Source organism: Gymnoscopelus braueri, assembly GCF_963280865.1.
Source record: "Gymnoscopelus braueri genome assembly, chromosome: 2".
Classification (NCBI taxonomy): Eukaryota; Metazoa; Chordata; class Actinopteri; order Myctophiformes; family Myctophidae; genus Gymnoscopelus; species Gymnoscopelus braueri.
In genome coordinates, this window is record NC_137604.1 from 51,248,636 (window position 1) to 51,271,806 (window position 23,171).

The following is a 23,171-nucleotide window of genomic DNA, read 5'->3' on the forward strand; positions in this document are numbered from 1 at the left end:
AAGAAAGAATTGATGATATTCACACAGTGGCCATTTTGCTCTTACGTCATACTGGGGAGGGTTCTGATGTCATAGGCCACCCCCATAGCTGTGCGTAAAGGCCTGGTGACGCGAGGTTAGGGGGAGAGAAAACGCACGCACGCACGCACGCACGCACGCACGCACGCACGCACGCACGCACGCACGCACGCACGCACGCACGCACGCACGCACGCACGCACGCACGCACGCACGCACGCACGCACGCACGCACGCACGCACACACACACACACACACACACACACACACACACACACACACACACACACACACACACACACACACACACACACACACACGCATGCACAGTTATTCATTCCTTTGTTTTCTAAGATTATGTATTAGCATTATCACTTTCGTCTCATATCCTTGACTCTTATGTTCTCTATACCGGTGGTTCTCAAACTTTTTAATGTCAAGGACCCCCAACTTGACACTTAATTAGCCCGCGGACCCCATTTGAAAAGATATGCCAGAGACCCCTATAAGAGAAGATTTTTACGACTCTAGCAGTGATTCTCAACCATTTTCATTTCAAGGACCCCCAGTTTGACATGCATTAGGCTACGGACCCCCATTTAATGGCATTTCTATCTCTGGGACCCCAATTTATATTGTAAAATCAATGTTAATTTAACTCTGAGAGTGTACAAATGGAACCAAATGGACTCGTTAGGGTCCATTTGGTACCATTTGTACACACTCAGAGTTACAGACCCCTAAGGGTCCATTTGGTTCCTAACTATCCATCATTTAGCTGGGGACCCCCTGGAACTCCCTCAAGGACCCCTGGGGGTCCCCGGACTCCACTTTGAGAACCAATGCTCTACATTAGCAGTGAGAGAATCTACCTACAGTACATGTTGGGTACTTCGTTTTTACATTAACACGTATGTAACATGTTCGTAACATGTTAATAACATGGGGCGGCAGTGACTCAGGAGTATAGAGCAGCCTCTTGGGAATCAGAAGGTTCTTGGTTCAATCCCGGGCTCAATGCACGGCTCCTCCTGGGTTAGTGTCGAAGTGTCCTTGAGCAAGACACTGAACTGCTTCCGAATCACTGAGCAGGTTGGTGCCTTGCTTTGTTTCCTTCCCCGTTGGTGCGTGCCGTGAACGGGTTAATGTATGTGCATTTGTTAAGCGCTTTGGCGCTATATAGATGGACCATTACTGCACCAAATACTGTACAAACACAAATATTTCAAGCAACAATCAAACTTTAAATTCCTACATGAATATCATCCTTTTCAGACTTTGATGTTGAGGCCTGTGGACCCTCTTCACTCTGAACAACATTTCCCTCAAGGCACTTCTGAAGGCATTCCCCCACGCTCTCACCTCTCTTAACCTCGAATGCGGAACATCTGCTTTCTCCATTCAGTCGCAGCTAGCCGTTTTAATAGCTCTGGGCACCTCGCCTTGAATAAGAAAAAAACTTTTGGCCGCGGCCCCTGGCTTTCTCATTAACAGTCTCCGCCTGTGATGTATGGTAGCCCACAGCTCGGCTCAAAGTATTCTTACTGGTCAGCCATCCCCTTTGTGGGCCACAGCCTTGACCTGTTCCCACCACAGAATGTGCATGTGTGTGTTCGCGTGTGTATGTGTTCGCGCTGGTCATTTCCATGAGAAAAGAGCGCAGAGAATGGACAGGGGCCACATTTTCTCTCTCTGAGACGGCTGCAGACGCGGTTCAGGGGGCACTGGGGCGACCTCATCCATCATTTCATTGAATACCCTGGAACTATCACCCCCATGTCTCTGGACATCATGTGATCAAGATATTTCTTTTAGGAAGGTTATCTTAGGTACCAGAACTTGGCGACCCCCCCTTTAAGGAATATTCATTCTGGTTTGAGTAAATTGAATTTCCTGAAAAGGAAGCAGGCACCCCTAATTCTGCACACTGAGGAGGGCTGGCTAGCCGAAACGTTTGTTCATTTTAGAGACATGTAAGAAATAATAAAAACTCTTGCCACTCTGAGTGGGACCCATTACTTTTATAAATGTAGTAAATTGAACTTTGCCATGCAGTGTGATAAAACTGCTGCTTTCAAACAATGCTTTATTTCATTCACATGACCGTGTACCAGGCAACTTTTATGAACATGTGGGCGGTTGGTGTTAATTCGGTCACATTAAGCATTTAATTGAGACGTTCATAAATTGTACCAGTCACAAACAAACGGATATAGGGGGAGGGGGGAAAAAAACTGTGTGTGATGGAGAGAGAGAGAGAGCGGCAGAGCGCCTTTTGTGGCCCAACAAATTAGTCTTATAACATCACAAAGCTGCTCATATCAGCAAGCACTATTAGCTCCCTGCCTCAGCAATTACTTTAGAAATATGATCTGCCTGTCCATCATTTCTCCCAGGCTGGATGTGACTGCCTGCCTGCCTCTGCCTGCCCTGGTTGTCAAGGGTAGGAGGAGGCGGAGGGGGCGGAGCTAAGGATGTTTTTGTTGGTTGGTTGGATGGATGGCTCAACGGGGGCGACGGGATGAGAGGGGGGGATTGTTTCAGCCCGGTTTATATACTACGCCGCATGGCGGTGCTGTGCGCCAAACATAGCCCCGATCTACAAGCCCACAACGCGTCGCTTCCGCTGCGCGTTGTGGGCTTACAGATCGGGCTATTTACACCGTCGTACGACCAAGAATAAATCATCCAGGCATACCACCATCCACCTCTCTCTGGGAAGAGAGAGAGAGAGAGAGAGAGAGAGAGAGAGCGCAAGGGTGGGAGGGATAGAGAGAGAGAGAGGGAGAGAGAGGGCAAGAGAGGGAGCGACAGAGAGAGAGAGAGAGAGAGAGAGAGAGAGAGAGAGAGAGAGAGCGAGAGCGAGCGAGCAAGAGAAGGAGGGAGCGACAGAGAGAGAGAGAGAGAGCTCAGTGTTGTTAGTTTGAACAAAATGGCTGCAGGATCACTGTCAACTAGAGCTCACTGACTGAACGCGTATTATGACTGTCCTCCTCCTCTCCTCCATTTGGATCCAGAGAGAATGTATTTTGCCGGATCGGTTTTTCACGTTGCATTCTTGTGGGTTTTAACCTGCAGCTGTACCGCTGCCAGCTGCTGCCCGCCGGCGACCAGAGACCCCAACGGAAACATTGTTTCTTTTGCACTTTAAAAAACAAGTTGGCTGGCTGGGTGCTACAGTGTAGCGACATCGGGGCTACACTGTTCCTATGCGAAACTCATCATCGGCATTTTCTTTTTTTATTGTAATTGAAAAAACTGCCTAATTATAATTACGTTTGCAAAAACCTTTGCTACAGTCTGATGACTGATCGATGCCAACCTTGCAAACTAACACGATTTTAGCTGCTTTTTAAGAGTACATTTATTCCTGTGCATTTTTTGTTTTTTGGTTAGCAGTGCTTCTTTTTTTTCTCCTCCCCTATTATATCGTGACGTTTAACGAACTGTTTTCAAACGAGTGTTATTTTCACTGCATTTGACTCTATATATATATACATTGCTGTGTGTATATATCTGGCTGACTGGCCATTGTTTACCTCGGTATTTTGTCACCTAAGCTGCTCTAGCAGCACCAAGTCTGGCTCTTCTAACTGCGACTGAAATATCTGATCCATTTCTTTACGGGTACTTTAAAGAAAAGAAGACATAATCCAGAATGCTTTTCTGCATATTTTTCTGCCATGCACCAACTCTTCACTGAAAGCTGCCAAAGCTCTGGTTATTACGCCAGGTAAGTTTGAATAAATAGCGTTTGTCATTTTTCTTATTTAGAGGAGTGTCTGCTTGCTGACTGACTGACTGACTGACTGACTGCCGGGGGAGACTTGCCTATAAATGTGTAGAATGAAGGGTAATGGATTCAAGGGGTCATTTACTGCTGTAACTACTATGCTGCACAATTAATATTGTTTTGATTGAATGCTTTAAGAGTTTGCAAAAAAAGCACAGAGGTACAGTTCCATACAAAAAGGATAAACCCAAGACATCACTATGGCTTGTTTCCATTGGGGTCCTGTTTATATCAGCAGTGTTATTATTATGTTATTATCAATTTCATAATCTTGGCATAACCTCGTTTGCACATTATAACGTTCAGGGAAAATCATAATTATTCTTTATGTATTTGCTAGGAAAAGTTTAGTAATGGCTTTAAAATATTCAGCACATTTCATTTGTGTTTTAAAATCTTATTCTGTTAATACCATTCCCCCTTGCCTCCCTTTAGAATAGTCAATGAATCAGACAGGCGAGAGTTAGTTATAGCTTCTTTATGATTGGCTTAGTTGGACTGGATGAGAGCCAAGGCATGTGTGTAATGTGAGCATACTACTGAGATAAGAGCAGGATTTAGTTTGAAACGTTTTGATTTGAGTTAATTCTGGTAACAAACAGAGTTAGCCTTTCTATTACACAGTGGTAACATTGATTATACATACTTCAGTCAACACAGTGGTATTGCAGGCTATTCCGCCATTAGGAATGCATTGCTTAGTTTTGCTAAATGTTTGGCTTCAAGCCAACACTTTGCCACACTATGCCCACACCATTTTCTTGTTAAAGGGACAGTGATCAACATCAGATCCCACATCATTATCTTGTGAGCCATGTTTGGTGTGTGCAGTAGTTGGTTATGGTTGGCTTTATTGCTCTATTTCAACGCCTTTAGTGTGGCAGAGCCCAGACTGTTGTTGTTCAGCCCAAAACACAGTACAGAGCAAACGAGAGCATACCACTACACTACTATCAAATCCATTATTAGGCATCTACGCTGTGTCTCTCCCTCCCTCCCTCCTCACCCCCCCCCTGCTCAGCTAGGAAGCCGGCGATTCTGATTGAACTGTCGTCTTCCATTGCTTCTCCCTTCCCTGCGTCCTATCCCTAGCCAGTGGAGTATAGCTTTTAATATCTCCTCAGCGTGTCTTAATTGAAGTACATAATTTCCTCGTTCAATTTATTCCCCCCTTTTTCCTTCCCCTCTCTGACATCTCTGTCACCGTAGTCTTATCTCCATCGTCACACACCAGTGCGGTGATGAAATGAAAAATGCACCATGCAACACACACACACACACACACACACACACACACACACACACACACACACTGGGGACTGGAGGTTGGGGAATTTGTGTGTCTACTCCGTGCGTGTGACTTCATGTATCAGTATGCATGCATGCATGTTTATATGTGTGCCTGTGTTGTGAGAGTGGGCGGCCCGGTGAATCCACAGAGGATGAGAGCGCTTCTTTTAACAGGCTCGCTGTGGGAGTGTGTGACCATTAATGTCAAGCTCAAGGCCCTGGCAGTTGGTTAATGCGCTGCAGTTGTTAATCAGGTCAGGACACGCCTCCTGCCTGGCCTCTGACGCCCAGCTGACACAAACATATACCCACACAGAGTTGCCCTGTTCTTGCCAAGCGGGTCAAGGGTCCTGCCTAGCATATATGCATCCATCTTCACTGAGGGGCGCAGCAGCAGAGCCAGCCATGATGTTGGCTGTGGCCCTCTTGTTTGTGTCCATGCATATGTACTGTAGTAACATGAACGGGGTGAGAGGAATGCTTCATCTGTATCTTTGTATCTTTAGCTGTATCTTTGTCCACTAAGGTTAGTGGACAAAGATACAGCTGGTTGGTAGCTTGTGTGTCATAAAAGGTTAGAGACTTTCCCTTCCCAGAGACACTGCATCAGGCACTGTCCCACCGCCTTCACCAGCTGGACAGATTGGGGACAATGGGGCATCAGTACTGGGTGTTCTGGTGTGTGTGCAATTGGACATTAGGTCATTGGGGTTGGGCGCTGACTTGAAGGCTAGGCATGACATTGCAAATGGAGATGTGGAACTTGTTTTTTAATTAAGTTTTTCAGTGTAAAAAATAAGTTTAGCTCAAGGATTGCTGTGATGGTCAACTGTTGTTATTATCATGGAAATATAAATGTAGTTTAAATGTCAGGAAAAAACGATGTTGCATTGATATTGTCAATGGATAAAGAAGAAAGTGATATAAAGCAAATAAATGTGATGTGTCTACTACTATGCCATTGTGGACATTGCAAGAGAATACATTGAAGCGTCTTGTGTGCGGTGTCTCATAGAGTGGGGAAAACCCTCAGGCTACTGAATGAAGTTAAATGAGATGTTTTGTCAACTAGCCTCATCTCTACAGGTTTTACATGAAGGCACCGAAAAGAGAAATGTAGCCTCTCTTTTGGGACCAGACTCATTAAACCATGGTAATATGTTTTGCCATGTTGACAGTGCACCAGCAAAATTGGACCTGTGTGCTGTGATCCATCCCGTTTGGTGCCAAAACAACGGTTTTGGAAACCAGGCCGCTGGCGGGGTCGACCACACATTTGTTTTGATTAGAGTGCCCTGCAAACAAAGCCACGAGACGAAACCCGGCCAGTAACCCTATCTGCCGTTGCTTATCAGTAAATGGCTCAGGATCATTTGTTTGAAAGCAAAGCCAAGGCTGCCTCCACTTGTCCGACTTCCACAATATCTAATACAAGGCAAAACATGAGCACTATTCTAATTCTCAGGTTGCTGTCGTTTGCTTGGCTTGATCCAGAGCGTCAAACATGACTCCTGACCTGGACCTTCTCAGTCGGTTTCCTTCAAAACATCCCTGAGATTCTGTTATTTATTTTCTATATTGTTGCTGTATACTGCTGTATACATTCCTATTTTACTCATTGGGCTGAAGAAATAGCCTAAACATTTCTTGAATTTCAATGCAACTCGAGTAACTTGAGTCCATCCATCCCGCTTCCCAGCCATTGACCTTAGGCCGGCCCTGGCCGTGGTGGTTACTCAGCCTGTGATTAATTATGATGAGACTTTTTAGGAAACGACTGCCGCAGTCCTGATTTGGTGTGATATGAAGATATTATATCATGAAAGATTAAAATGTCCAACACGATCTGCCTTTACAGACAGATCGTTACTATCGTGATTCATGCTGCAGTGCACATTCTGTTAGTTGGAGTTCTATACCTTATTTTTTACTCCCTAGTACAACGGTGTTGCTTGCAAAAAAGACTAGTACCATGTGTGTGATACTATACGTTAGCTTGTAGATCTGTTTTGCTCACAGACACATGCAATGTTCCCTCCCATTTTTTTATTTGCACCGGCAGTGTAGCAGCAATGGGTGACAAGACAAGTAACAACCCAGATGAGATACAAGTTGGTCCCTTAAAATAATTCAACATCGGTAATATGAAACTGGTGTAGATTTTCTGGTTTGCATTTTCCAAAACAGCTAAGCCTGATATACATACGTTGTCATACGGCGGTATCACGTGCCGAAAATAGCCGATAGATTGACTACTTTCGGTGTGAGACTGAAATTAAGTATTATTTGCAAGGTGCACGACGAACCACCTCAAAACAAACCACAGTCAAAGGAATTCCCAGTGAGTGCAGCTAGCTGCATAGCTAGCTGTGCTATGCAGCTAGCTGCAGCTAGCTATGCAGCTACATGACCAAAACAAACAGGTCTAATGAAGGCATTAGAGCAGTTATTCTCAACCTTTTGAATTTTAAGGACCCCCAGTTTGTTATGCATGAGGCCATGATGCACGGACCACCATTTGATTTGATTTTTTTCCTCTGGGACCCCAATTTACACAATCAAATCCTCATAGTTATTTTAACCCTGAGAGTGAACAAATGGTTCCTAACCCTCATTTAGCTGGAGATCCCCCCTTTTTTGTTTTAGGATATAGTGTTTTAAATAGGGAAATGTGTTTGGTTTTACTGTTCAGTAAAATGCTAAATAGTCTTACAAACTAACATGAAAAATAATTGTGATATTGGTGATCCTGACAGAAAAAATAATTATATGATATTTTTTTGCCATATCGCTCACCCCTAGTGCTAATAGATAACATCCTTGACCACCCCACATTAACCCTGGCATCCCTATTTTGGGCAAAGTATCAAAGAATTTCAGATACACATATATTTTAATTTTTAAAATGGCAAAAATAGTAGAACTACAACCTCACAACGCATCACATCGATGCTTAAGCCCTATGTAGTTTGTCCTATGACAAATATAAGGCTTAAGTGGTTAACACCCCTACAGGGTACTGCTCCAGCAGGGGGGAATCAACTGGATTCGATGGGGGGCTTTCTGTCAAAAGCCATTATCCTCCTTCATCTATATGGAGGGCTATTTTCAAGTGGGGGGAGTAAAGACATGCGGACAGCTGTTGTGTCTGGTGAGGGCTAACAGTGATGTACTGGCAAAGCTGTACTGGCTAGCCAGTGGAGGATAGCTCCACTGGCTATATACTCCACTAGAAGTAGTGTGTTGTTATAGAAGTTGTGTGTGTGTTTTGATTGATTGAATACTTTATTAACTGTTTGTAATTAGTACAGAGGCACGATTTACAATGATTGTTAAAAGGATAACACAAATAGCCCTAGGTGCTTGTTTACCTTGTGGTCTTGTGTACTCAATTCATTAAGACATTTAAAGACGTACAATAATAGGCAATAATAAACGAGACATAATCAACATGTGTGCATGTACAACGCATGTAAACAATTTTTACTCTGTTACTGCTGGTAACGGCAGCCACACTTGTCAGCCACTTCGGCTGTTGGACAGACATCGCCCTGAAAACAAACAGAATCAATATATCATTAACCCTCCCAAGTGCTCAACGGGAGTGTGACAGCCATGTCGCTTTCTGTGATGTGTGTGTGTGTGTGTGTGTGGCTGAAGTTTGTCATTGGGTCAGGGCCTTTCTGATGTAAGGGTTCTGTAACGGAACAGAAGTGTGTGTGGTGGCGGTGCAGCTAAACCAGTGCTCCCTTGCTCCTGGCCTCTCCTGGCCTCGGTGCCAAGAGGAGGGGTGGATGAGGCCGGGGGAGGGGCTAGGAGGCCCAGCAGGGGTGAACCAGGCTGGGATGTGAGCAAAGGGAAGATGTGTGTGTGTGTGTGTGTGTGTGGGTGGGTGTGTGTGTTGGCCGTGGTCCAGGGGAATGTCCACTGTGCTCAGTCTCAGTAAACTCCCCCTTCCATGTTGGCTAATTGAGGAGATGTGAAAGGGAGAGGAAAGGCATGGCATGGAAGCTGACAGAGACAGTCTCACACACACACACACACACACACACACACACACACACACACACACACACACACACACACACACACACACACACACACACACACACACACACTGTGCCCTTTCCCTGATTCCAAACCAACATTAGACAGTCTTACTGATTATGTAATGGGACATGTCATGGGTCCTTTAGGTCTTTCCAAGCTCTTGGTTAAGGCTATGTAAATAGTATTAGCATTCCCTCTCTGGCCCCATATTGAGGCCGCTGCTTAAGCGAGTAGTAAGCCGACATCTGTTGTTTGTTTTCCCGGCTCTGTTATCCAATTAATATCTGCTCAAGTCGGCTACAAACAATCAACAGAGTTCAAGTGTTTAGGGCTTTACTCTGTGTTGTATCAGCACTGACTGATCTTCGGGAAGGATTCGTCAAAAAGCACAGAAATGGTATCCGATCTTTATGCATTATGCAGCCTAGATTAAACACTGCAAAACCGTCCCGAGTGTGTCTCCCGCTCAGTATGCCAAGAGATTTACACAAATGTAATGTCAAGGAGGTTAGCGCACATTATGCAACATGTGAAAAGCATTCTGTTAGCTAATGTTATATCTAAATGTAAGTGTCTCATGCTCTGTGCAATGAGTTTTGTGACTTAAAAGCAGGGCCGGCTCTTAAAGTATTTTTGGTCCTGAGCAAAATGTTCATTTGGCTTTCTGTCTGATAATACATATTTAGATCTACATTCAGAACAACAGCATGCAAAAACGCCTCTCTCTCGCTAATACTCGCATGCTAACAAAAACACATCCGTGTTACTCGAATACCAGGAGACTGCTTTAAACTAAATTGTCTGTTTCAGTGCACCTTAAATCCACTCTCTCTCTCTTTCTTCTTTGTCCTCAGTTTTTAAAGGAGCTACACCATGAATTTAAAAAATATATTTGATATTTAATATCATATGGTGTATGTCCCTCAAACCTTTTTCAAAAGGTTTGAGCCTAAATCATCACTCAGATATACTCATCCCAAGTCAATTGTCTCTGGCTTATACAGCACTTTCAGCTGCAATACCAAAACGTCCTCTTGTGCAGGGGGGGGGCTACTGAGCAATTCTGTCTGTTAATAAAAAAAAATATTTAAAAAATGTATTAAAAAAAAAAAAAAAAAGGGAAAATTATGCATAAAAAGAAGCATCTAAGAAAAATAAAAAAAAAAACACTTTGAACATTTTTGAACAATTCCACCAAGTGTTTGAGGTGCCTGTTTCACCCACTTCCGGGGGGCGGAGCCAAAATCCGAGCCCGAAGTATTTGTTCGTAGACCCCCACTTAGGGGGGGTAGAAAAAGTTTCGGAGCGATTCGGGCACTTTTCATTTAACATTGGGTTTGCCATCATTAATGTTTATGACATCATAAACATTTCCATTCTGAGATCGCCTGTTCAGACACGCCCATTCTGGAAATCCATGAAATGAGAAGGAATGACTGAATTAAAAAAAAAATCATTTTTTGGGGTACAAGAGACACTGGGGACCCCAAAAAATACAAAAAACCAAGAAAAAAGTGATTTTCATGGTGTAGACCCTTTAAGGAGCCATCTTTTACCCACCCTCCTCTCTACAGCTGCACAGGAAAGCAGCCAATCACTTCCATATCTCTCTCTATCGCTCTCTCTCTCTATCCATATCTCTCTCAGAGCGTGCATGTTGTTGCTTTGTTTTGTTTGTTTATTCTCTCTTGACTGTCTTCTTGCTCTCTTCTCTGTCTTTATTACATCAGAGCATCCTTTGTTCCCTCAACTAAACACAGCATTTATTCTCTCTCTCACTTGCTATCTCAGGGCATGTGTTGTTGCTTGGGCTCTTGACAGCCTGGGAATTGTTGACTGATGTGTGTGTGTGGGTGTGTGTGTGTGGGGGTGTGTGTGTGTGTGTGTGTGCGTGTGAGAAAGTGTGGGGGGGTCACTCTAGTCTCTACAATGTAAAGCCTTCAATGTCAAAGCAACCTTGAGGTTGTGAGGTCCAGTCGATCGTGTCTATTGCACTGTGTGTGTGTGCATCCCTTTCTGCTGTCATTTTTGTTCGGCTCGACTTTATGTCTTGTGACAGTTGGATCGCAGCAGCGTACGCTGGCTCGTGGAGAGTGGACCACTCAGGCCTATTGGCTGCTATTGTGTGTGGACTTGAACGTCACTTACATGCCCTGCTTACATTACATCGAGTCAGTCTCCTCATCGATCCGTAAATGGATGAACACAAAAACGGAGCTAATTCTGAGACCACTTACCGTGATTGCATGGGTTCAAAATGTGATTCATAGCACACTGTTATTGGAATTGTGTGTCCCAACAGACTGGTCTACTTTCAGTGTACTATTTATGTATAAAACAAAGAAGCCTCAATAAAATTATTTTTGACAATGAACAAAACAGAAAATGCGTGCAACAAAACAAAGAGATGCTTTGGGACGATCAATTCATTAGATCTTTGTTAAACCTCTGGTTATGTAAACTGCTACTGGTAGAGCCACACATAATATAGTAATACGTGTAGTATTAAGTCTTAATGAGCCTGAAACCCAAGGAGAATTTACTTAATTTTGGTATCCAACTCAGAATTCCCTTTCAGCATTATTAGGCAATTCTTCAATGGCTAATATTCAATTAATGGTGGTTAGCGTTATATCACTGCATGCTAATTGTATCTCATAGCTTTATTTACTTCATAATGTTTCTACAACAGTTCTCTATTCGGTGTCGCTCGCTGAAAATGACATGACGCCAACGTATGTAGCCTAGATAAATGCACTCATAAACACAAGGCAGTCATGAACAATAGCACATACTCCAGATATACACACACACCCACAACAACACAGCTTCTTGTGTTCAGCTATCTTTATCTCTATTGGCTGGCTGAGTTCAGGGCCATGGTGTGGCCTTGTGCATTGTGTTGCTTTGCTTTCCTATTTAATGAGCTGCCAGCACGTAAAAAGTTTCATATCGACTTGGCTGAGGAAGCAGCCAGTACACTGAGGGCTAATTTTTTACAGGCAAACTTCAAAGATGTTATTTATAGCCACACTCCTTTCACTCTCACTTTCATTATCTTTTCACTCTCATTATCTCATTCTTTCTCTCTCTCTCTCTCTCTGTCTGTCTCCATCTATCTACGATACAATACGATAATACTTAATAGGCTCTATGCACAGCAGCCATATTGGAAATAAATTGAGCCCCTTCCTTACTTCCTTCACAGGTGTTACCAATGATTCTAACGAAGGCTCTGTTCCATTTAGTGTAGCACAGTGGTTCTCAAACTGTTTTATTTCAAGGACCATCATAACTCTGAGAGTGTACAAATGGATGTAACCAAATCCATTTGTACACACTCAGAGTTACAGACCCATAGGGGGTCATTTCGAACTCCCTCAAGGACACATTGAGAACTGTTTCCAGCGAGCCAACATGCACAATATCAGCACCCTGACTCTGTTTGACCAGAATGGAACAGAGCCTTCATTAGTATAATTGTTAAGACCTGTTAAGGAAGTAAGAAAGGAAAGGGGCCCAATTTATTTCCAGGCTGCTGTGCATAGAGCCTATTGTCAGCTCACACTGAAATTTGGCTTGCGACCCAGCAGCCATGTACGCAACACATATACACACATTTGACATAACACAAAAACAAAATTACATACATAAAAACAAGAGCAATATCTCACTCTCTGCATCTCTGCATAGAAATACAGGATGGAGCAACTGTTTATTGCATTCATTGAGGAGTTCCTGATCCGACGCTGCCGAGTTTAGCCAGCCAAACTAAAGCCTGATTTATAATTAGTTGTACAATGATGTCTTACGGCAAAACTAGCCAATCTCATAGTGAGCTCATAGATGTGCTATTTTCAACACGTGTGACTTCTGCTCCTACGTCTTCTGTGAATCTGCACCTGCTGAGCTTGGATATTGGTATGAACAGAGTGCTCACAAAGCAACCAGCTTGTGTTTGTATGTCTACACACGTGAGAGAGACACGCAGCACTTGTTATTACCGCTTATCAGCTATGGAATTTACAGCCTTCTTTCCCCCCAAGCAGATCTGGTTCAAATAAACATGTTCACCCACACACTCTTTAGTGGCAGGTATTCCCAGAATTACTCTCACTTAGAGTTGCAAGTCTACTATCCATTATTTTCTTAGCGATTACTCTTGTGACATCTTTTTGGATTAATTGAATAATCGGAAAGGCTGTTATTATTATCTTTGTTTAAATTCAGCAATGTTTTTATATATGAACAAATTCATTAACCACTTAACAGCCTTGCGGCTTAACAGCGTTGTGCAATTTTTGTGAAAAGTGAAAACAAAGTGAAACAAATCTACAAGCTCACAATGCGTTATGAGCTTGTAGATCAGCTATTTTCACTATTTACATGTTTTACATTGTTTTAAACTTCGCCTATAATGACGTGCCCAAAATAGGGTTCGATTAATAATCGATTATCTTATTAAATTATAAATTTTGTATTATTATCAGTTAAATAATTTTTAGTTTGATTCATTATTGCACTCCTACCCTACTCTCAATTTATTGGCCATACAGGACATTGATTATGCTTTAGGTGAGACCTGTGGCTTGGATACTGCTGCAGGGAGGGGCAGATGGGAGAGAGAGATGGGTGGGTGGGTGGAGGGACCGACTGGATGGATCGGGTGGGTGGGTGTTTGGTAATGGTGGAGGGCAGTAGGTTTACCACACTCAGCGGCAAGGGGCTTGACCGCATCGCCCCCCCTCGGAGACATGGAAGTCAGTCCTCATTCCTCTGCTCTCGCCTCCTCTGCTGTGTTTGCCGTTGTGTCTGTGGTCTGTGTCGGTCATGCAGAACAGCCGAGGCAGTGTGTTTTCCTCGCGGCCATGGCTGCTTTGGACGCGCGCCAGGAAATCTCTTTCTCTCACTCCCTTCCCCTTCAACTCTCTCGCTCTCTCCCTCTCTCTCTCTCTCTCTCTCCCTGGCCTGCTTTATTATGTTGTGTGCTCTCCTCTGCACACTTCCCTTAGCATTAGCCCTAGTGTTGCCGTGTCATTCTGTCGTCCTGGTATTCTTCTATCCTCTATTCCCTGTGCTTCCTCTCCTCCTCCCCCATACTTCTTCTTCGTATTCCACCTCCTCTTCCTCAGTCTGGCAGCTTCCGTAGGCCTCCCTTCATAGTGGCTCTTTTTTTCTCTCTCTCTCTCTCTCTCTCTCTCTCTCTCTCTCTCTCTCTCTCTCTCTCGACTCTCTCTCTCGACTCTCTCTCTCTCTCTCTCTCTTCTCACACTGTCTGCCTCTCTGGCTGCTGTCGTTTCTAATTGGTGTTGCTCTGCCTCTCCTTTCATCCTCTGCTCCGTGTTTTTTTCTCTCTCTCCCCCTTCACTCTCGCGTCTCCAGTCTCCTCCTCCTCCCGAACCCCCTAGCCCGCGTCCCTGGTGGAAAACGACAGGCATCAGACGGACTCACTCTTTGCCTGTGCAGTGCACATCAAACCTGTGTGTGTGAGTGTGTGCACGCTCCCAGCCTCTTCATTCCTGTACAGCATGTTCCTTCCATAATGGCTCAGCCTTCGTCTCCCCTCTGGTTGCCGAGCTCTTTCTTCCTCTGTACGATGTTGAATTTCTGCACAATCTCCCCAGTGGTTCCAGCTTCCCGCTGACTGAGTCATCTTCTCCTATTCAGTCATGTACTCCACAGCTCATCCGCTCCAGCTGCGTTCCTACCGCCAAGCTCCAAGGACCGGGCCGCCGGTGATGGCTCGGTCGGTCGGTTCAAAACCACTTTGGTCACATAAGGGTGTTAAGGAGCAACACAGCCTCTTGGTGGCCGCTAGTGGGGGTGTTAGACTCTGAAGGCCTCCATGCATTTACTAGTCTGAAACCCGTGCGATCTGAACTTCTAAAATCCCTGATGTTTTATGGCATTGGTTCTCAAAGTGGGGTCCGGGGACCCCCAGGGGTCCTTGAGGGAGTTCCAGGGGGTCCCCAGCTAAATGATGGATAATTAAGTGACCAAATGGACCCTTATGGGTCTGACTCTGTAACTCTGAGAGTGTACAAATGGAACCAAAGGGACCCATTTGGTTCCATTTTTACACTCTCAGAGTTAAATTAACATTGATTTTACAATATAAATTGCGGTCCCACAGATAGAAATGCCATTAAATGGGGGTTGTTGAAATTAAAATGGTTGAGAATCACTGCTAGAGTGGTAAAAATCTTTTCTTACGGGGGTCCCTGACACGTCTTTTCAAATGGGGGTCTGCGGGCTAATAAGTGTCAATTTGGGGGTCCTTGACATGAAAAGGTTTGAGAACCACTGTTTTATGGTTCTTCAGAACGCTTACATACTGTATGAAGGAGGTGCTAGAAGTCTTGGAGGCCGTCAATACCGGGGGGGAATAAACAAGAAATAGGGTCATACTGTAGGTAAAGTTGCGCGTTAACTGTTGAAGGCTTCGATGGACATGAGTTTACTTAAACTTTCACTTCAATCAATCAAGTGATAATAGTCATCTGAGGGGGGATGAAAATGTAATCGTTCCAAACTTCAGACACACATCTGAAGCCTCAAGCCTGTTCTGCAGCGAGCATAAATCAAGCTTTAGTCATGTTATTTATTTATAAAAGGCTGGATCAGGAGTTGTGCAGCCCCCAGAGCTGATGTGGGCTGGGCCCCCCCTGTTATTAAAAGGGGAATCTGCATCTTCCGTAGCTACTAGCTGTGGTTTGGTTTGGTCGCCCCAGAGCATCCCCTGGTGTCCCAGCCAGCAGTGTGTAATGTAGGCTGATTCCAAGTGCAAGTGAGGGAGTAAAGCACTTGTAGGTCAGTGGCTAAAAACAGGCCACATTTTGCCTGATTGCAGTATTGCGCTGCCATCCGGCACGGGAATCCTGTCACCGATACCCAGGACACGAGGCACCCGGGGGTGTGAGTGGGGGGTCACTTTGGAGAGGCTTTCAGCGAGCAGGAGAGAGAGAAACATAGGAGGGAAGAAAGTAGGAAAGGAATCAGAGGAGTCGAAATTCAGTTTTATACTGTATCATACAAAATAATGCAATAGCAACACGTAAGTTATTTTATTTCAGTCTGTAACACTGTCATATGACAGAACATAGATGAGGCATAAGAGTCTGGGAAAGAAAAGAGGGATCGACAAAAAAAAAAAAAAACGGACACCGACGCCTCTCTATTTCTTACATTGCCATCATAGCTATCGCTATAATTTTATGCCTTCATGTTTCACATACTAGCTAGTAGCTACCGCTACTAGGCTTCCAGGCTGTTTTCCAGCCGGTATCCATTTAATCCTCATGTCTTCCCTTGCGTATCAGCTTGCCCAAATTAGGTAGATAATAAATCCATATGGGGGAGGAAACGATGCCATTGTTATGTGCCTCCCTCCTCTCCTCTGTCCCTGGTTTGCTGTCATGCTGTACGACAGGAGCAGCAGCCAGCTCGCCGCTATAGCTGCAACACCTGAGAGCAGAGCACTGTGGCTTAACATGGAGGACAAATAAAAACAGATACTTTTTGCGGTACATAAATGGCCACTGGTCTTTTCTGTTATGACAATTATTATTTATATTTGTATTTACCTACTTGAGCCCTATTTTCTATTCTCAAAATTTTTCAAAACAAGCTCACAATGCAGATTTTGTAGATTTTGACTGACTGAGAAGCACACAAATGCACAGATGCATGTACCACACAACCACACACACACACACACACACACACACACACACACACACACACACACACACACACACACACACACACACACACACACACACACACAGACACAGACAGAGGGAGAGCAACCTCATATTTATTATTACCAGAGGACTGCCTTCCCCCGGCTGCTGATATGGCAGTATGTCTCAGACACACCGTGTTCTCATTATGAGGTGTGTGTGTGTGTGTGTATGTATGTGTAAAGCATTGAAAGAGGGAATGAGTGAAAAACGGGCGATGGGGTGAAAGTTGTACATTACTGTCTTTCATTAAAAACCTGCTGCCAAGGCCATTCTCTCCCTCGCTCTCCCTCTCCCTCTCTCGCTCCCTCCCTCTCCCTCTCCCCCTCTCTCTCCCTCCCTCTCCCTCTCCCTCTCCCCCTCTCTCTCCCTCCCTCTCCCTATCTCTCTCTCTCGTGCTCAATGTCATTCTCTGCCAGGTTTGCCATCCATGTCCTCGTGATTGGCAGCCCAGTGGGAGGCAGGCCTTTCATCATTAATCTCCTGTTAGGAGTGTTGTGATTGTATTCTGTTTGGATTCACATCCAGGGCCCTATGGACAGCACCGGCTGGCCACCTGCCCCTGTGTGTGTGTGTGTGTGTGTGTGTGTGTGTGTGTGTGTGTGTGTGTGTGTGTGTGGTTGGCTGGCTGATTTGTCCTTGCTTGTTTCCTGCCTACCCATTTGTCTGTCTGTCTGGATGCCGTCTATATATTTCTTTATAATAAACATCCCATTCATATCATATAAAGTTTCATCATTCACTCTGCAATCTTGTTTTATATTTTATTTCATTTTTATTTTTTGCTTAAAATGATCGATGTTTTCCTGTCAGTCTCGGTCTCTAGCCCTCAAAATATTACTGCCCTTTAACCACTTAAACCCTATATGGTTGAGCGGAGTTCCTCAGGGCTCCAAACTAGTGTATTCTCTGTTATTGTGGAGAAATTAAGCTCACAAATTGTGGAGAAATGTTGCTATTCTGCTAATCTGCTATTTTCTGCGAAAGCTTTCCCCACAATACGGATGCTGGGGTTTAAGTGGTTAATGGATTGATCTCCCCCTGTCTGGGTTAGTTAGGGTCATGAGCTGTGTGTGTGTGTGTGTGTGTGTGTGTGTGTGTGTGTGTGTGTGTGTGTGTGTGTGTGTGTGTGTGTGTGTGTGTGTGTGTGTGTGTGTGTGTGTGTGTGTGTGTGTGTGTGTGTGTGTGTGTGTGTGTGTGTGTGTGTGTGTGTGTGTGTGTGTGTGTGTGCATGCACATCTATGTGTGAGTGTGACATGGCTCAGCACTATCACTATCACTGTCAATTCTGTGAGGCAGAATTCTTGAAGTTGCTCAGCATGCAGCACAATGGCTTATTGTGCAGGGTAGGCCTCTGTGTGTGTGTGCGGCTGTGTGCATGTGTGTCTGTGCTTGTCCTTGCTTTCCAAGATGGTTGCCATAGAGGAATCAACAGTTATTATAGCCACATAGGGAGACGAGAGACTATTTTCATAAGAGCACGTTGTAGAGAGAGAGAGAGAGCTCATTGATTCGATATGACACACTGCAGTAATATCCACCGATATCAATTGCACTTACACGGGGACTGCGCACGCACACACACACACGCACAGGCACACGCACACGCACACGCACACACACACACACACACACACACAGTGTCTTTCGTCTCTGTGGTCCTGCTCATGCATCTAATAGTTTCCAGGAGCTGTCACTAGAGTTGAGCCAAAGGAAATAAATACTGAAGTGAAGCACTTAGTTTCCCCCCGGCCCTCGGAGAGAGCGGAGCCCTGGCGTTCTGCCCAGTGGAGACACACAGACCTCTGGGTCTTATTCAGTCAATCTGTCTGTCTGTCGGTCTGTCTGTCTGTCTGTCTCTCTGTCGGTCTTTTGCTTCACATTTAATGTCTTTCAGTCTCCTTTCTCCTTCCTTCCAGTCTCTTGTTTCCTTCTCCTTTTCCTGCTCTCTTGAACCATCCTCCTTTCAACAGCTTTCACTCAACGCTGTTTTATTTTTCTGCCACTTCTGCCACTTTGCATTCCTTTTGCTTCGTCTTTGGACTCCTACCTCGCTCCCTCCCTCCTTCTCCTCCTCAATATCTCGCGAGCGTGTCCTTCAGAAGGAGTAACTAGAGGTCCAGCTGTGCTTATGAAAAGCAGACTGAGATTGGAGAATTTGTTCTAAAAACACCAAGTGCACTCTGGCCCCAATGCAGACACAGATGAAAGGAAAGTGATTGGTAAAGAAAGATCTACATTGTGTATGTGTACAAGCACCAAGCTCGCACGTATATTCACACGCATGTACAAATACGTGTGTCATTACTTGTGAACACGTGTATGTGTACGTCGAGAGCCCACCTGCACACCCGATGTTTGTTTTTTTGTGGTTCTGTTGAACTAAAGTGTCTCTTTTATCTCTCTCTACAGCTGAGAGAAGCTAGCAACAGGAGAGAGAGAACCATTTGATGGAAGAAAAGAGAAGGAAGAAACACGAAGAAAAGACGAAGAAGGACATTGCTCCGAAAAAGGTGAGACTGAAAATTCCCCTCACTCTCTCTCTCTTTTTGTCTCTTTTCTCTCTTACACACACTTGGAATGAGGGACCTATAAGGGTCCATTTGGTTCCTATCTTATCAGTCCTTTAGCTGGGGACCCCCTGGAACCAGCTCAAGGACCCTGGGAGGGTCCCCGCACCACACGTTGAGAACAAGTGAGCTACTGTAATCAATTTCCTCCCTAGTAGTACTCTCTCTCTGCATCATATACCCACGTAAACACAGTTATGGAGTTTGTGTCTTTTGACTCCAGTCCTTGAGGTAAATTCACAGCTCGCTTGATTGAATTTAACAGCACAGGCCGGGGCTTGTATAGATTTGTGGCGAGCAAAAAGCGCCTCGCGTGCAGAAAGCGGCCGAACGGCTCGACTGTATGTCTTCCAACTGGCCGCCATTCAACGGCAAACATGAGCGATGGAATGAACACACGGTTGCATCGTGTACACCTCAGTAGCATTTGTTGTTTTCCTCTTATCGTGTGAGCCATTTCCCAGTGTGAATTAACACCATTTTAATTTCACCTACTGGTGCTAAATGGAACACTCCTCCTGTGATGTATTTTTAACTCCCTCTAATTCTCTCTCTATCTCCCCTTTTCCCCCCAGGCTGCTGATCCGAAAACCAAAGGTGAGTGCAATGATGATGACATAAACTACACCCTCAGATAAAGATAGCTGCTCTGAACCACTTGTACAGGCCTGTTATCAGCTGTGATTTACACGCATTATATGACTGTAAAGAAACACACAGAGATGCACACTGAGACTTAACATATATTTAGTATTGCCTGCAGACCGCATGCTGTTTTCCTTCATGCAGATAACATGCATATTTCACACGCATACAGACACACACACACACACACACACACACACACACACACACACACACACACACACACACACACACACACACACACACACACACACACACACACACACACACACATGCGCGGAGCAGAAGCCAGTCCAGTGTAGCCTAATACAGAGTGATGCCCCATGCCTGACACGCTGGCAGTACCAAGCAGTGAAGCATGAAGGCACCTGACAGCTACAGCAATGAAACACCACTGGCACGATCTGGGGGTGGAGAGAGGAGCTGAGAGAGGGGGGGGGGGGGGGTGGTGGGGGGGAGGGCAGGATAAAGGAGGTCGTAGAGTTCAGTTTTAAATGCACGGTGGAGTGTGGCTAGAAGTAAAGTGTCCTCACGTGCCCTTGGACTTCAGAAAAGGTGCTACATGCAGTGGTGCCCATGGTATTGGCTGTGAAATTAGTTTGGACAGAAAATGGTACTCCCTCCCTCCCCACACACACACACACACACACACACACACACACACACACACACACACACACACACACACACACACACACACCCCTCTGGTACAACATTGCCCCTATTATCCAATTGTGCTTGAATTTGTTCCAGTTTGCTTTCTGACTTTTTCCAGCTGACATTAAGTTGATGAGGTGCAATAGTTTGTCCTCAATGTGTGTGTGTGTGTGTGTGTGTGTGTGTGTTGATGTGAGTGTGTGTGTGTGTGTTGATGTGAGTGTGCTGCTGACCTCTGTGATTCTGTCACCTGTAATTCCAAGCAGTATCAGGAATGTAGTGGCTTGTTGAGGAATCCATAATGTGTCCACGTGTGCCAGGCTTCCATTCGCCCTGTAGTACCTGGGTGCAGCTACATACTCTCGCGTAGCCGCCAGACGACCCGGAGAATCTCCACATACCGATATGTCTGGGGAAATCTAAGACTGTCTAGGACAGTGGAGAAAAAAAACCTATGACTACTAAAACCAATCGCATCCAAATGTGAAGGACCGTCCTAAAGTCTTTGCATTGGTTCTGCAATAGAGTGCCGAAGTCTTACATAATTTACGCATTCCTACCGGGGTCACGTTCTTTCCACCCCCATTCTGAATTCCCATAGACGTGTTTAACATCACGTAATATAAGAACTGTGCTCCAAAAATAAACAGATGAGCACGGATATGATATTAATATTTATGGATATGAAGCATTAACTGACGGCGAGAAAGCGCTAATGTTACCGCCGCCGAATTAATTCAGTTTTCGCCAGAAACAGACTGTATCAAATATGAGTGACTGACTATCATAAACGATACAGAACCTCCTCCCTGACAATAGCGCCGGGACAATTTGTTTATTTTTGGACACAATTCTTATATAAGACGATTCTAAGATGACCCAATGTTATTCTCCATAAGAGAAATGACTTCCTTGACCCAGAGGATGAACGAGTGACGTCAGGACTTTGGTACTCTATGTACAGTAGTTGTTTTTTTATTGTTTCCACCCAGTTCTAGCCACTACATTGAATGTAGATGTCACCAAACGTACTGGTAGGCGGAAGCTACATTAGACGAGGGTGCAGCAGATGGACTTTGGGTCAGTCTACAGCAGTGGTTTTCAACCCTTTTCATATCAAGGTCTATTATTTATTCGCCATTTGAGCCACGGACCACCATTTGATGAGATTTAGCCTCTCAGACCCAAGACTTATATTCATATATAATTAATTAATATACAATATTTTGTTATCATTGGATACGATTTTGTCCATTATTCCATGCTGTATTGATGTTGTACCAATAGGAGAGATAATAACAGGCAAACGTTGATCAAAATAACAATTCTTTAATGAAGTAATGCAGATGTTTAACACTAATTTAACTCTTGAGAGCGTAAAATGAAACAGGTCCATTTGGTTTCATTTTATGCTCTCAAGAGATCTATAAGGGTCCATTTGGTTACCAACTCTTCCATCATTTACCTGGGGACCACCTGGGACTCCCTCAAGGACCAATGGTTGAGAACCACTGGTCTACAGCCCATCCAGGCTTTTGCAAATACTAGTCAGCACTTCTCCATGGAGAGTATGTGTAGAGAGATTTTTCTGTTTGTGTGTTTGTGTGTGTGTGTGTGTGTGTGTGTGTGTGTGTGTGTGTGTGTGTGTGTGTGTGTGTGTGTGTGTGTGTGGATGCGTGTTTCCGTCTCCTCCAGTCTGAGCGCCAACCTGACCATCTGGGTGTGACCGTTGGGGCTTTAACTAAGGTCACCAAGGGTTTCCTCGACCCTTGACCTAGCCGTTTTTAATTAGGCGCTCTCCGTTTCACCGGCCTGTCTGTGAGCCGTGCCTATTAGCCCGGTTTTGAAGGCTGTGTACGGCGTTAGCCGCTTAGGGTTGCTCTTGAGAAATGTGTCACTTTGTGTGGGTGTTAGTTTAGCGCTCTTCATTTTAATTAGCTCCTAACATGTCACTCTGTCTAGGGGGAAATGGCTTGAAAATGCTGATACCCAGAGAAAGAAGTTTCAAACCCTTTCACAACCAAGCACAAAAGATTCATTGCAACGTGTTTTCAATGAGAAACTGAAGCAAATAAGAACAAAAGTGAACAAGCAGTTTTAACACATAAAACTTGGAAAAGCCAGCTGTTTTGTTCTTTAAAGCTGGATGCAGGAGGTAATCCTCGAGCGTGTCTACACGTCTGGCCCAATAAAGAGTCTCTGCCTGCTGTCCTACGCAGTAACATCCTGTGTTAATTACACTGTCAGCGTTAAATTAACACCCTGAATGTTGCTGCATGTAAACATACACCGTTATTATAGTACAACTGTGTGGTGTTTGTTGTGCCACATACAACAATAATATGCATATTGTCGCTGTCGGGTATAAACCTTGTATGTCCAAAACTGTTACTTTTCAGAACAAT

At 44.6% G+C, this 23,171-nt stretch overlaps 1 protein-coding gene across 1 annotated transcript in view; it reads left to right on the forward strand.

The window, feature by feature from the left end:
* The first annotated feature begins 2,910 nt into the window (after nt 1–2,910).
* tnrc6c2 (trinucleotide repeat containing adaptor 6C2) overlaps nt 2,911–23,171 on the forward strand; it is a 72,708-nt gene continuing 52,447 nt past the window's right edge. Inside the window, exons 1-3 of the mRNA XM_080451663.1 lie at nt 2,911–3,752; nt 19,307–19,407; nt 20,040–20,061. Of these exons, the coding sequence (XP_080307789.1) occupies nt 19,345–19,407; nt 20,040–20,061 (85 nt within the window). The 5' untranslated portion in view covers nt 2,911–3,752; nt 19,307–19,344. The remainder of the gene's footprint in view (nt 3,753–19,306; nt 19,408–20,039; nt 20,062–23,171) is intronic.